This window comes from Pleurodeles waltl, chromosome 6, assembly GCF_031143425.1.
Source record: "Pleurodeles waltl isolate 20211129_DDA chromosome 6, aPleWal1.hap1.20221129, whole genome shotgun sequence".
Lineage (NCBI taxonomy): Eukaryota > Metazoa > Chordata > Amphibia > Caudata > Salamandridae > Pleurodeles > Pleurodeles waltl.
In genome coordinates, this window is record NC_090445.1 from 23509324 (window position 1) to 23521767 (window position 12444).

The following is a 12444-nucleotide window of genomic DNA, read 5'->3' on the forward strand; positions in this document are numbered from 1 at the left end:
ATCTAAGTGAAGTTCAAAGATGATTACATTTTAACAAGAGAGTCAATTCCTAATTTTCATGTAAAGCGCACATTTCAAGCACCAGGGGCCGTATTTATACTCCGTTTGCGCCGAATTTGCGTCGTTTTTTTCGACGCAAATTCGACGCTAAACTAACGCCAACTAACGCCATATTTATACTATGGCGTTAGAGGCGTATAGCGCCAAAGTTCCCGGAATGTGCGTCATTTTTTAGCGTGAACCCCTTCCTTGCGTTAATGATATGCAAGGGAGGCGTTCCCGTCTAAAAAATGACTCCCAGGCCTTTACGTGGTATTTATACTCCCGGGCAAAAGAGACGCCCGGGAGTGGGCGTGGCTAAAAACGGCGCATTTGCGCCGCTTTTTAACGCCTGGGTCAGGCATGGCGTTAAGGGACAAGTGGGCTCAAAATGAGCCCAGAGTGCCCTCCCCTGCCCCCAGGGACCCCCCCTGCCACCCTTGCCCACCCCAGGAGGACACCCAAGGCTGGAGGGACCCACCCCAGGGACATTCAGGTAAGTTCAGGTAAGTATTTTTATTTATTTTTTAATAATTTTTTTTGGCATAGGGGGGCCTGATTTGTGCCCCCCTACATGCCACTATGCCCAATGACCATGCCCAGGGGACAGAAGTCCCCTGGGCATGGCCATTGGGCAAGGGGGCATGACTCCTATCTTTACAATGATAGGAGTCATGTTGATGGGGGATGGGCGTCGTTAAAAAATGGCGCAAGTCGGGTTAAGACGATTTTTTTGCCTCAACCTGACTTGCCCCATTTTAAGACGCCCTAACGTCATTTTTGCCCAACGCCGGCGCTGCCTGGTCTACGTGGTTTTTTTCCACGCACACCAGGCAGCGCCGGTCTGCTTGCGCCGGCTAACGCCATTCCATAAATACGGCGCCCGCATGGCGCTTCAGAATGGCGTTAGACGGCGCAAAATTTTTTGACGCTAAACTGCGTTAGCGCAGTTTAGCGTCAAAAAGTATAAATATGGGCCCAGATTCCTAATTTCCATGCACAGCTCGCATTTTAGCACCATACAATACTACCTCAGTTTTAGCAATGCTTAGTGTTGGGCTTTCATTTCACAAACCCATGCACTTTGGACGTACACTGCATTTTCAATCATTTAACATGGTGGTATCTGGCCTGTTACCCAATTTTGCTTTGTTGAACTTGCAATATTGCTTTTTCACATTATAAGAATTTGGTTTAAAAAAAAATTGAACCTACGTTTCCATGTACCTGTGTTCCCTCTACCTGTGATCCCACTGTGTGTCCCGCAGGCCTGTCCAGGCTGCAGCGCGTTTATTTCAATCTTGGTTATATGACTGAAGATTTTCCCTCTCAGATGTTTTGATATCTATCCTTTGCTGGCTCATCCTAACACTACTCTTCTTTCTTTGTGATGGGCTCAACAGAGGGGTCTTTATTTGGTTCATACTGTGATGCTTCCTGTTTGGGGTCTGGTCAGTGGTTCCATGGGGTATTCAATGCTCCATGAGATGTGGGATGGTGAGTCATGGTTGTTGGTTAGGGCACGGTTGGTGTGCTGGGTGATTGCTTGCTGAACAGAACTTCTCATTTGAAAGGAGGTGTGTTAGGTGCTGTGGGGAGACCTGTGTAGTGTGCCATCTTCTGGTCTGGGGCTGTCAGGAAATGTTGCAGCTACAAGCTAATTGTTTTTGTGTTTGATGGCGGATGTTGTTCTTATGTGTGTTATTATAGTGTTACAGGGTGTGATGTGAGTGATCTTTGTGCCTTGGGGAGTCTAACTGGATTGATGGATTGAGGTTGGTTGTTTGGAAATGTTCATGATGTGGTGAGGATTGTGATTTCTTGGCAACTCAGGGCTTGAGTTAGATATTGGTGGACGAATATCCCGTCCACCAAAATCTAAATCCCATAGGAAATAATGGGATTTAGATTTCGGCAGCTTGGATATCTGTCAGCGTTGTGATGGAATAATCCATCTGCCAATATCTAAATGAGGACCTCAGTCTAGGTGTTTGTAGACTTGTTTAGCTTGCTGCCTTCAGGTGTGGTGTGTTGTGGAGTCATCAGCAGTGTTGTGTGATGTTGTCTGGTGTAGGGTGAAGAGGCAAAGGCCGGCATTGTAAAGAATCATCTGGAGTTTTTATAATCCAAGGAGGGCTGGTCTCCATGTGTCTGGTTAAGCTGGTCTCCATGTGTCTGGTTAGGCTTGTCTCCATGTGTCTGGTTAGGCTAGTATCCATGTGTCTGGTTTGGCTTGTCTCCATGTGTCTGGTTAGGCTGGTCTCCATGTGTCTGGTTATGCTGCTTTCCATGTGTCTGGTTAGGCTGCTCTCCATGTGTCTGGTCTCCATGTGTCTGGTTAGGCTGGTCTCCATGTGTCTGGTTAGGCTGGTCTCCATGTGTCTGGTTAGGTTGGTCTCCATGTGTTTGGTTAGGCTGGTCTCCATGTGTCTGGTTAGGCTGCTCTCCATGTGTCTGGTCTCCATGTGTCTGGTTAGGCTGGTCTCCATGTGTTTGGTTAGGCTGGTCTCCATGTGTCTGGTTAGGCTGGTCTCCATGTGTTTGGTTAGGCTGGTCTCCATGTGTCTGGTTAGTCTGGTCTTTATGTGTCTGGTTACGCTGGTCTCCATGTGTTTGGTTAGGCTGGTATCCATGTGTTTGGTTTTCTGGTTAGGCTGGTCTCCATGTGTCTGGTTAGGCTGGTCTCCATGTGTCTGGTTAGGATGGTCTCCATGTGTCTGGTTAGGCTGGTCTCATGTGTCTGGTTAGGCTGGTCTCCATGTGTGTGGTTAGGCTGGTCTCCATGTGTCTGGTTAGGCTGGTCTCCATGTGTCTGGTTAGGCTGGTCTCCATGTGTCTGGTCTCCATGTGTCTGGTTAGGGTGGTCTCCATGTGTCTGGTTAGGCTGGTCTCCATGTGTTTGGTTAGGGTGGTCTCCATGTGTCTGGTTAGGCTGGTCTCCATGTGTCTGGTTACGCTGGTCCCCATGTGTTTGGTTAGGCTGGTATCCATGTGTTTGGTTTTCTGGTTAGGCTGGTCTCCATGTGTCTGGTTAGGCTGGTCTCCATGTGTCTGGTTAGGCAGGTCTCCATGTGTTTGGTTAGACTGGACTCCATGTGTCTGGTTAGGCTGGTCTCATGTGTCTGGTTAGGCTGATCTCCATGTGACTGGTTAGGCTGGTCTCCATGTGTCTGGTTAGGCTGGTCTCCATGTGTCTGGTTAGGCTTGTCTCCATGTGTCTGGTTAGGTTGGTATCCATGTGTCTGGTTAGGCTGGTCTCCATGTGTCTGGTTGTCTCCATGAGTTTGGTTAGGCTGGTCTCCATGTGTCTGGTTAAGCTGGTATCCATGTGTCTGGTTAGGCTGGTATCCATGTGTCTGGTCGTCATGTGTCTGGTTAGGCTGGTCTCCATGTGTCTGGTTAGGCTGGTATCCATGTGTCTGATTAAGCTGCTATCCATTTGTCTGGTCTCCATGTCTATGGTTAGGCTGGTCTCCATTTGTCTGGTTAGGCTGGTATCCATGTGTCTGGTTAAGCTGGTATCCATGTGTCTGGTCTCTATGTGTCTGGTTAGGCTGGTCTCCATGTGTCTGGTTAGGCTGGTATCCATGTGTATTGTCTCCATGTGTCTGGTTAGGCTGGTCTCCATGTGTCTGGTTAGGCTGGTATCCATGTGTCTGGTTAAGCTGGTATCCATGTGTCTGGTCTCCATGTCTGTGGTTAGGCTGGTCTCCATGTGTCTGGTTAGGCTGGTATCCATGTGTCTGGTTAAGCTGGTATCCATGTGTCTGGTCTCCATGTGTCTGGTTAGGCTGGTCTCCATGTGTCTGGATAGGCTGGTATCCACATGTCTGGTTTCCATGTGTCTGGTTAGGCTGGTCTCCATGTGTCTGGTTAGGCTGGTATCCATGTGTCTGGTTAAGCTGGTATCCATGTGTCTGGTCTCCATGTGTCTGGTTAGGCTGGTCTCCATGTGTCTGGTTAGGCTGGTATCCACATGTCTGGTTTCCATGTGTCTGGTTAGGCTGGTCTCCATGTGTCTGGTTAGGCTGGTATCCATGTGTCTGGTCTCCATGTGTCAGGTTAGGCTGGTCTCCATGAGTCTGGTTAGGCTGGTCTCATGGGTCTGGTTAGGATGGTCTCCATGTGTCTGGTTACAGGTACTTCTGTAGTGTTGGAAGTTGCAGTGTGTTTCAGTGAGTGTTGACATTTCCATGACATTTCACTTTGACTTACTTGTTGCAGTTGTTGCTGCATGCCTCCTTTCTCTGAGAACACAACCCACTCTGTCACAAGCATGTTTGCCTTAATCCCTAATGCTGTATTTCTGCAAAATACCCACAACTCAGCTCAAAAACACAAACTCTCCATCAATAGCCCTACCCCTGCAACCTAACAACACTTCACCTCCCGCAGCTCATCTACTAATACTGCCAAGGACTTGCATAAATTCACATGCTCCTCCCACTGAAGATCAACCCTACCTCCTATTAATTAAATTTAGCACTTAGAAACTGGACTAAACGCAAGGAGAGGTTTCTTCAAGAGCACGAAACTAATCCCAATAACCACTGAAAAACAACTAACTTTGGATTCCAGAGTAATGTGATGCCCGACGTAAAGCGATTCTACGCCTCATCTGGGGTAACAAGCACTATATACATACAATTACAATACAATATAAGCTTCCTGACCCACACTATAACGAACACCATGACACTCAGCATTCGCAGAGTTGATTGTAGTTCACACAGGCTGCATAATAATTTCCTTAAACTGCTTGACACTCACATAAGACAAGACTTCTCCAAGTCATGTCCTTCACCCAGTACTGCTCGGTCCACAGCAACAAACCACCCATCACCAACTGAACAGGCGTGGAGTAACAAGAGATCTGTCACATGCCGTCGGCCAACATAAAACCTTAACTTAGTGCCCGCTGCAGGTCCTTACAAACTGTGACCGAGTCTTGACAACTCACAAAGACAATCAGTTATGGGTGATACTAGCAAAGTGCACCCCAGGAGATCTCTCCACTTTATCTTCCCTCAACCTAGGCCTGCTCAGGATCCTAAACTTTAAACAAAATATCTCAGAATGAACAACCCTGTGCAGCCACTAGCTGAGTGAACTGTGAACTTAAGAAATGCCACAGGGGGACCTGCTGAGCTGGTCAAAGCTGCCAGCGTACTGAAAACCATAAACTGCAGGTCTATAGCTCATTCTTCTCCATCCACCACACTGCTGAGCGCTGGTCCCATAACATGATAACCACACACTGGTGGTCCCATAACACAGTAACCACACCTTTGTGGTCCCATAACACAATAACCGCACCTCGGTGGGTCCCATAACACGGTAACCGCACCTCGGTGGTCCCATAGCACCATAACCACACCTCGGTGGTCCCATAGCACCATAAACGCACATTGGTGGTCCCATAGCACGGTAACTGCACCTTTGTGGTCCCATAACACGATAACCGCAACTCAGTGGTCCCATAACACGATAACCGCACCTCGGTGGTCCCACAACACGGTAACCACACCTCGGTGGATCCCATAACACGATAACCACACCTCGGGGGGTACCATAACACGATAACCGTACCTCGGTGGTCCCGTAACACCATAACCGCACCTCGGTGGTCCCATAACACCATAACCACACCTCAGTGGTCCCATAACACCATAACCGCACCTCGGTAGTCCCATTACACGATAACCGCATCTTGGTGGTCATCCCGCAGGACAAGGCAACACTTCCCATATAGGAGCAAGAATTAGACAAACTTCCAAACACACAGATTGCTCAGTTCAGCATGTTACCAGTGTATTCAAGCGCTTCAGCGCCCCACATAAGGTTAGTAAGCGCTATAAAATGGAGCAATACAACACAATGATGTGGAGAACAGACAGTTCTAGTGGTTCAGCCGTCAGGGCATTGTGCAGAGTGGGTGGGAAGGGCTGTTCAGGTAGGCACTGATGGCCTGGTTGTGTATCTGTGTCTGTGCAGGTGTGTTAGCTCTGCTTTCTCCCCCCAGGGGTCTGTCTCTGTCTCCACCACACCGAGGGGGCCTCCTGCCAGCGCTGTAAGGATGGTTTCTATGGCAACCCCTACATAGGAAGACCCGATGATTGCAAACCCTGCCCCTGCCCAGGAGGCTCATCCTGCGCCGTGATACCCACAAGCGGAGAAGTGGTGTGCACGAACTGCCCCCTGGGGCAAATGGGTAAGCTTTCCACCACCATGCAGTTGTGAGGTGGCACCTCAGCCTGTTAGATGGTACTGTCTGTAAGGGATTTGGGGAACGAGGAAGCCTATTACCACTGTCTGCAGCTACTTCTAGGCACTGTCAATCCACAGAACAAAGGCACCCCGCGGAGAAGGTGGCGGTGGTCACACAGGGTGCCCGAATGGAGCAGCGAGTAAAGTAATAACCCTGAAAACTACACCCCAGGCCCTTGGTCTGTGGCAGCCCCCTCCTCACAATCAGATCTAATGCTCACCGGGTGTGTGGTGACCCCATGTAGTGTCCAAGCACTGACTCCTCTCATTGTCATTTAGTGACACCTGCTCTGTCCACCCAGTGTCCTCATGCACTGCAAGTTCAGTGATCCCAGTAAGAGTCCATCCAGTAATTGTATTCACTGTCCATCTAGTGACGCCACGCAGGGTCCATCTATTCAGGCTCACCCACTGACTGCTTGTAAGGTCTACCTAGTGACCCCATGAAAAGTCCAACCAGGGACACCTTGTAAAGTCAATCCGATGACTCAATGATGTGTCCATCCAGTGACCCCTTGTAAGGTCCACCCAGTGACCCCTTATAAGTTCCACCCAGTGACCCCTTTTATACTCAACCTAGTGTCCCTTTGTAAAGTCCACCCAGTGACCCCTTGTAAGTTCCACCAGTGACCCCTTGTATAGTCAACCTAGTGACCCTTTGTAAAGTCCACCCAGTGACCCCTTGTAAGTTCCACCAGTGACCCCTTGTATAGTCAACCCAGTGACCCTTTGTAAAGTTCACCCAGTGACCCCTTGTATAGTCAACCCAGTGACCCTTTGTAAAGTCCACCCATTGACCACTTGTAAGATCCACCCAGTGACACCTTGTAAGTTCCACCCAGTGACCCCTTGTAAGGTCCACCCAGTGACACCTTGTAAGTTCCACTCAGTGACCCTTGTAAGGTCCACCCAGTGACCCCTTGTAAAGTCAACCCAATGACCCCTTGTAAAGTCCACCCAGTGACCCCTTCTAAGGTCCACCTAGTGATTCCTTATAAAGTCCATCCAGTGACCCCCTTGTACGTTTCACCCAGTGATCCCTTGTAAAGTGCACCCACTGACCCCTTGTAAGGTCCACCCAGGAACCCCTTGCAAAGCCCATCCAGTACCTCCTAAAAGGTCCACCCAGGGACTCCATGATGAGTCCATCCAGTGAAGCTAAACAGAGTCATCTGAGTGGCTTCAGGCAGTGTCCATTTGTTGACGGACCCCATGCAGTGTCCATTCATGCCTCTGCAGAGTCCATATGGTGGTTACAAGCAGCCTCCATTCAGTAACTCCATTTATTGCCATCCAGTGACCGTTTACAGTGTCCATGATGTAACTATATCCACTGTCTACCTAGTGGAACAATGTAAGGTCTGTCCAGTGACCCCCCCATGATGTGTCCATCCAGTGAGGCTAACCCGTGTCTATCGAAGGGCACCATGCACTGATCATCCAGTGATCCCTTGTGAGGTTCCTCCAGTGACTCCATGGTTTGACCATCCAGTGACCCCTTGTAAGATCCCTCTAGTGACTCCATGGTGTGTCAATCCAGTGACCCCTTGTAAGGTTCCTCCAGTGACTCCATGGTGTGTCCATCCAGTGACCCCTTGTAAGATCCCTCTAGTGACTCCATGGTGTGTCAATCCAGTGACCCTCGTAAGGTCCCTCTGTTGACTCCATGGTGTGTCAATCCAGCGACCCCTTGTAAGGTTTCTCCAGTGACTCCATGGTGTGTCCAGCCAGTGACCCCTTGTAAGATCCCTTTAGTGACTACATGGTGTGTCAATACAGTGACCCCTTGTAAGGTTCCTCCAGTGACTCCATGGTGTGTTCATCCAGTGGCTCCTTGTAAAGTTCATCCAGTGACTCCATGGTGTGTCCATCCAGGGACTGCTGGTACAGTTTCTCCTGTGACTCCATGGTGTGTTCATCCAGTGGCTCCTTGAAAAGTTCATACAGTGACTCCATGGTGTGTCCATCCAGTGACTCCTGGTAAAGTTTCTCCTGTGACTCCATGGTGTGTTCATCCAGTGGCTCCTTGTAAAGTTCATCCAGTGACTCTATGGTGTGTTCATCCAGCGACTCCTGGTAAAGTTTCTCCTTTGACTCCATGGTGTGTCCATCCAGTGACTCCTGCCAAAGTTTCTCCTGTGACTCCATGGTGTGCCCAGTTAGTGACCCCTTGTAAAGTTCCTCCAGTGACTCCATGGTGTGTCCATCCAGTGGATCCTTGTAAAGCTCATGCAGTGAGTCCATCTTGTGTCCATCCATTGACCCCTTCTAAGGGTCCTCCAGCAACTCCATTGTGTGTCCATCCCGTGGCTCCTTGTAAAGTTCCACCAGTGACTCCATGGTGTGTCCATCCAGTGACCCCTTGTAAGGTTCCTCCAGTGACTCCATGTTGTGTCCATCCAGTGACTCCTGGTAAAGTTTCTCCTGTGACTCCATGGTGTATCCATCCAGTGACCCCTTGTAAGGTTTCTCCAGTGACTCCATGCTGTGGTGATCCAGTGACCCCTTGTAAGGTTCCTCCAGTGATTCCATGGTGTGTTCCTACAGTGACCCCTTGTAAGGTTCCTCCAGTTCCCATGTGTGTAAAAGTATCCCATGCAGTGACCCCAGTGACTTCACACGTATCCCCTGCAGTGACCTTATTTGTGCACGTAGCTCATGCAGTGACCTTGATTGTTCACACATCCCATGCCCTGGCCTCATGTGTGCATGTATACATTGCAGTGACTTTGTGTGTGCACATATGCATTGCAATCACATTGTGTGTGCACGTTTTCCAAGCAGTGACCTTGTGTGTTCACGTATCCCATGCAGTGACTTCATGTGTGCATGTCTCCCACACCCTTACCTTGTGTGTGATTGTATCCCAAGCAATTACCTTGTGTATGCACGTATCCCATGCAGTCACCCTGTGGGTTCACATATCTCATGCACTGACTTTGTGTGCCCACGTGTCCATGCACTGACCTCATGTGTGGCCGTATCCCATGCAATGACCTTTTGCGTTCATGGATCCCATGCACTGACCTCGTGTGTGTGCATATCCCATGTGGTGACCTTATGTGTGCACATATCCCTTTCAGTGACTGTGTAAACCCATGCAGTGACCCCAGTAGCCATGTATGTGCATGTATCCCATGCAGTCATCTTGTGTGTGCATGTATACTATGCAGTGACTTTGTGTGCGCACGTATCCCATGCAGTGACCTCATGTGTGCACATATGCCATGCCCTGACCTTGTGTATGCTGGTATCCTAGGCAATGATATTGTGTGTGCACATATCCAATGCAATGTGTGTTTACGTTTCCCATGTACTGACCTTGTGTGTGTCTGTATCCAATACAATGATCTTGTGTGTTCATATATCCCTTGCACTGACCTCGTATCTACACATATCCCATGTAGTGATCTTGTATGTGTGCATGGATCCCATGCAGGGACCTCATGTGTACATGGATCCCATGCAGTAACCTCATGTGTGCACGGGTCTCATGCAGTGACCTTTTGTGTGCTCGTATCCCATGTAGTGACCTTGTGTGTTCATGTAACCCATGCACTGACCTTCTGTGTGTTTATATCCCATGAAATGACCTTGTGCATTCATATATCCCATGCATAGACCTTATGTGCACGGATCACATGCACCAACCTCATGTGTGCACGGATCCCATGCAGTGGCCTTGTATGTATAAATAAGTACCCCATGCACTGACCTCATGTGTGCACGTATCCCATGCAGTTATCGTCTGAGTGTGCACAGATCCCATGCAGTGACCTCATGTATGCAGGGATTCCATGCAGTGGCCTCGTGTGTGCACAGATCCCAAGTAGTGGCTTCTTGTGTGCACGGATTCCATGCAGTGTCCTCGTGTGTGCATGCATCCTATGCAGTGACCTTGTGTGTGCACAGATCCCATGCAGTGACCTTGTGTGTATACATACGTACCCATGCAGTGACCTCATGTGTGCCTGTATCCCATGCAGCGATCTTGTGTGTGCACAGATCCCATGCAGGGGCCACATGTGTGCACAGATCCCATGCAGTGACTTTGTGTGTGCACGGATCCCATGCAGTGACCTTGTGTCTATACATATGTACCCATGCAGTGACCTCATGTGTGCACCTATCCCATGCAGTGACCTTGTGTGTGCATGTATCCAATGCAGTGAGCTTGTGTGTGCACAGATCCCATGCAGGGGCCTCATGTGTGCACGGATCCCATTCAGTGGCCTCGTGTGTGTACGGATCCCATGCAGTGACCCCTTGTGTACATGGATCCCATGCAGTGGCCTTGTGTGTGCAGGGATCCCATGCAGTGACATTGTGTGTACATGTATCCTATGCAGTGACCTTGTGTGTACACATACGTACCCATGCCTTGACCTTGTGTGTGCTGTTATCCTATCCAATGACCTTGTATGTGCACATATCCCATGCACTCTATTGTGGCATCACCAAGAAACATCAATCAAGACTACAAAGAGTCCAGAATGCAGCAGCCAGACTCATCCTGGACATCTCCCGACACAGCCGCATCTCCTCCCACCTCAGAGACCTACACTGACTCCCAGGCAACAAGCACATCACATACAAACTCCTGATACATACCTACAAGGCACTACACAACATAGGACCAGCATACCTCAACCACCACCTCACCTTCTACGTACCCAACAGACATCTCCGTTCTTCCCAGCTCACCCTTGCAGTCATTCCCAAGACACAGAAAAGCACAGCAGGAGGAAGATCCTTCTCCTCCCTTGCAGCCCGGACATTGAACACGCCACCTCTCAAGCTCAGGCAGACCACATCACTGAAGCAGTTCAGGAAGGATCTCAAGAACTGGTTCTTCGACTGAGCAGCACACCCACAAACAGCGCCTGGAGACCCTATTGGTGGTTAGCCGCGCTCTACAAATCTATGATTGATTGATGGAATGACCTTGTGTGTTCACGTATCCCATGTACTGACCTCGTGTGTGGCGGTATCCAATACAATGACCTCATGTGTTCACATATCTCATGCACTGACCTCATATGTGCACATATCCCATGCAGTGATCTTGTGTGTGTACACGGATCCAATTCAGTGACCTTGTGTGTACACAAATACCATGCAGTGACCACATGTGTGCACGGATCTCATGCAGTGACCTTTTGTGAGCTTGCATCCCATGCAGTGGCCTCGTGTGTTCATGTAATCCATACACTGACCTTGTGTGTGCTTATATCCCATGCAGTCTCCTGGTGCGTTCATATATCCCATGCACTCACCACGTGTGCACAGATCCCATACATTGAACTTATGTGTTCCAAATCAAATTAAGTGAACTTGGGTGTGCACGGAGCCCATGCACTGACTTAGTGTTAGCACGGATCCGATGCAGTGACCTTGTGTGTGCACAGATCTCATGCAGTGATGTCATTTGTGCACGTATCCCATGCCCTGACCTTGTGTGAGCACATATTCCATACACTGACCTTGTGCATGCACATATCCCATGCACTGACCTCGTGTGTGCATGTATCCCATTCAGTGACTTTGTATGTACACATATCGCATGCAGTGACCTTCTGTGTACATATACGTACCTCATGCACTGACCTCGTGTGTGCATGTATCCCATGCAGCGATCTTGTGTGTGTGCATGGATCCCATACACCGACCTTGTGTGTGCAGGGATCCCATGCAATGACCTTGTGTGTACACGTATCCTATGCAGTGATCTTGTGTGTACACATACGTAACCCATGCACTGACCTTGAGTATGCACATATCCCATGCAGTGATCTTGTGTGTGTGCACGGATCCCATGCCCTCACCTTGTGTGTGCATGTATCCCATGCAGTGATGTCGTGTGTGCATGAATCCCATGCAGTGGCCTCTTGTGTGCATGGATCCCTTGCAGTGGCCTTGTGTGTTCAAGGATCCCATGCAGTGTCCTCGTGTGCACGTATTCCATGCAGTGACCTCATGTGTGCACGGATCCCATGCAGTGGCCTTGTATGTATAAATAAGTACCCCATGCACTGACCTCATGTGTGCACGTATCCCATGCAGTTATCGTCTGAGTGTGCACAGATCCCATGCAGTGACCTCGTGTATGCAGGGATTCCATGAAGTGGCCTCGTGTGT

General features: G+C 49.3%; 1 protein-coding gene across 1 annotated transcript in view; it reads left to right on the plus strand.

Moving 5' to 3' along the window:
- The window catches only part of LAMC3 (laminin subunit gamma 3), a 527783-nt gene that overhangs the window by 299638 nt on the left and 215701 nt on the right, over positions 1-12444 (plus strand). The window contains exon 13 of the mRNA XM_069237073.1: positions 6062-6250. Within this exon, the coding sequence (XP_069093174.1) occupies positions 6062-6250 (189 nt within the window). The remainder of the gene's footprint in view (positions 1-6061; positions 6251-12444) is intronic.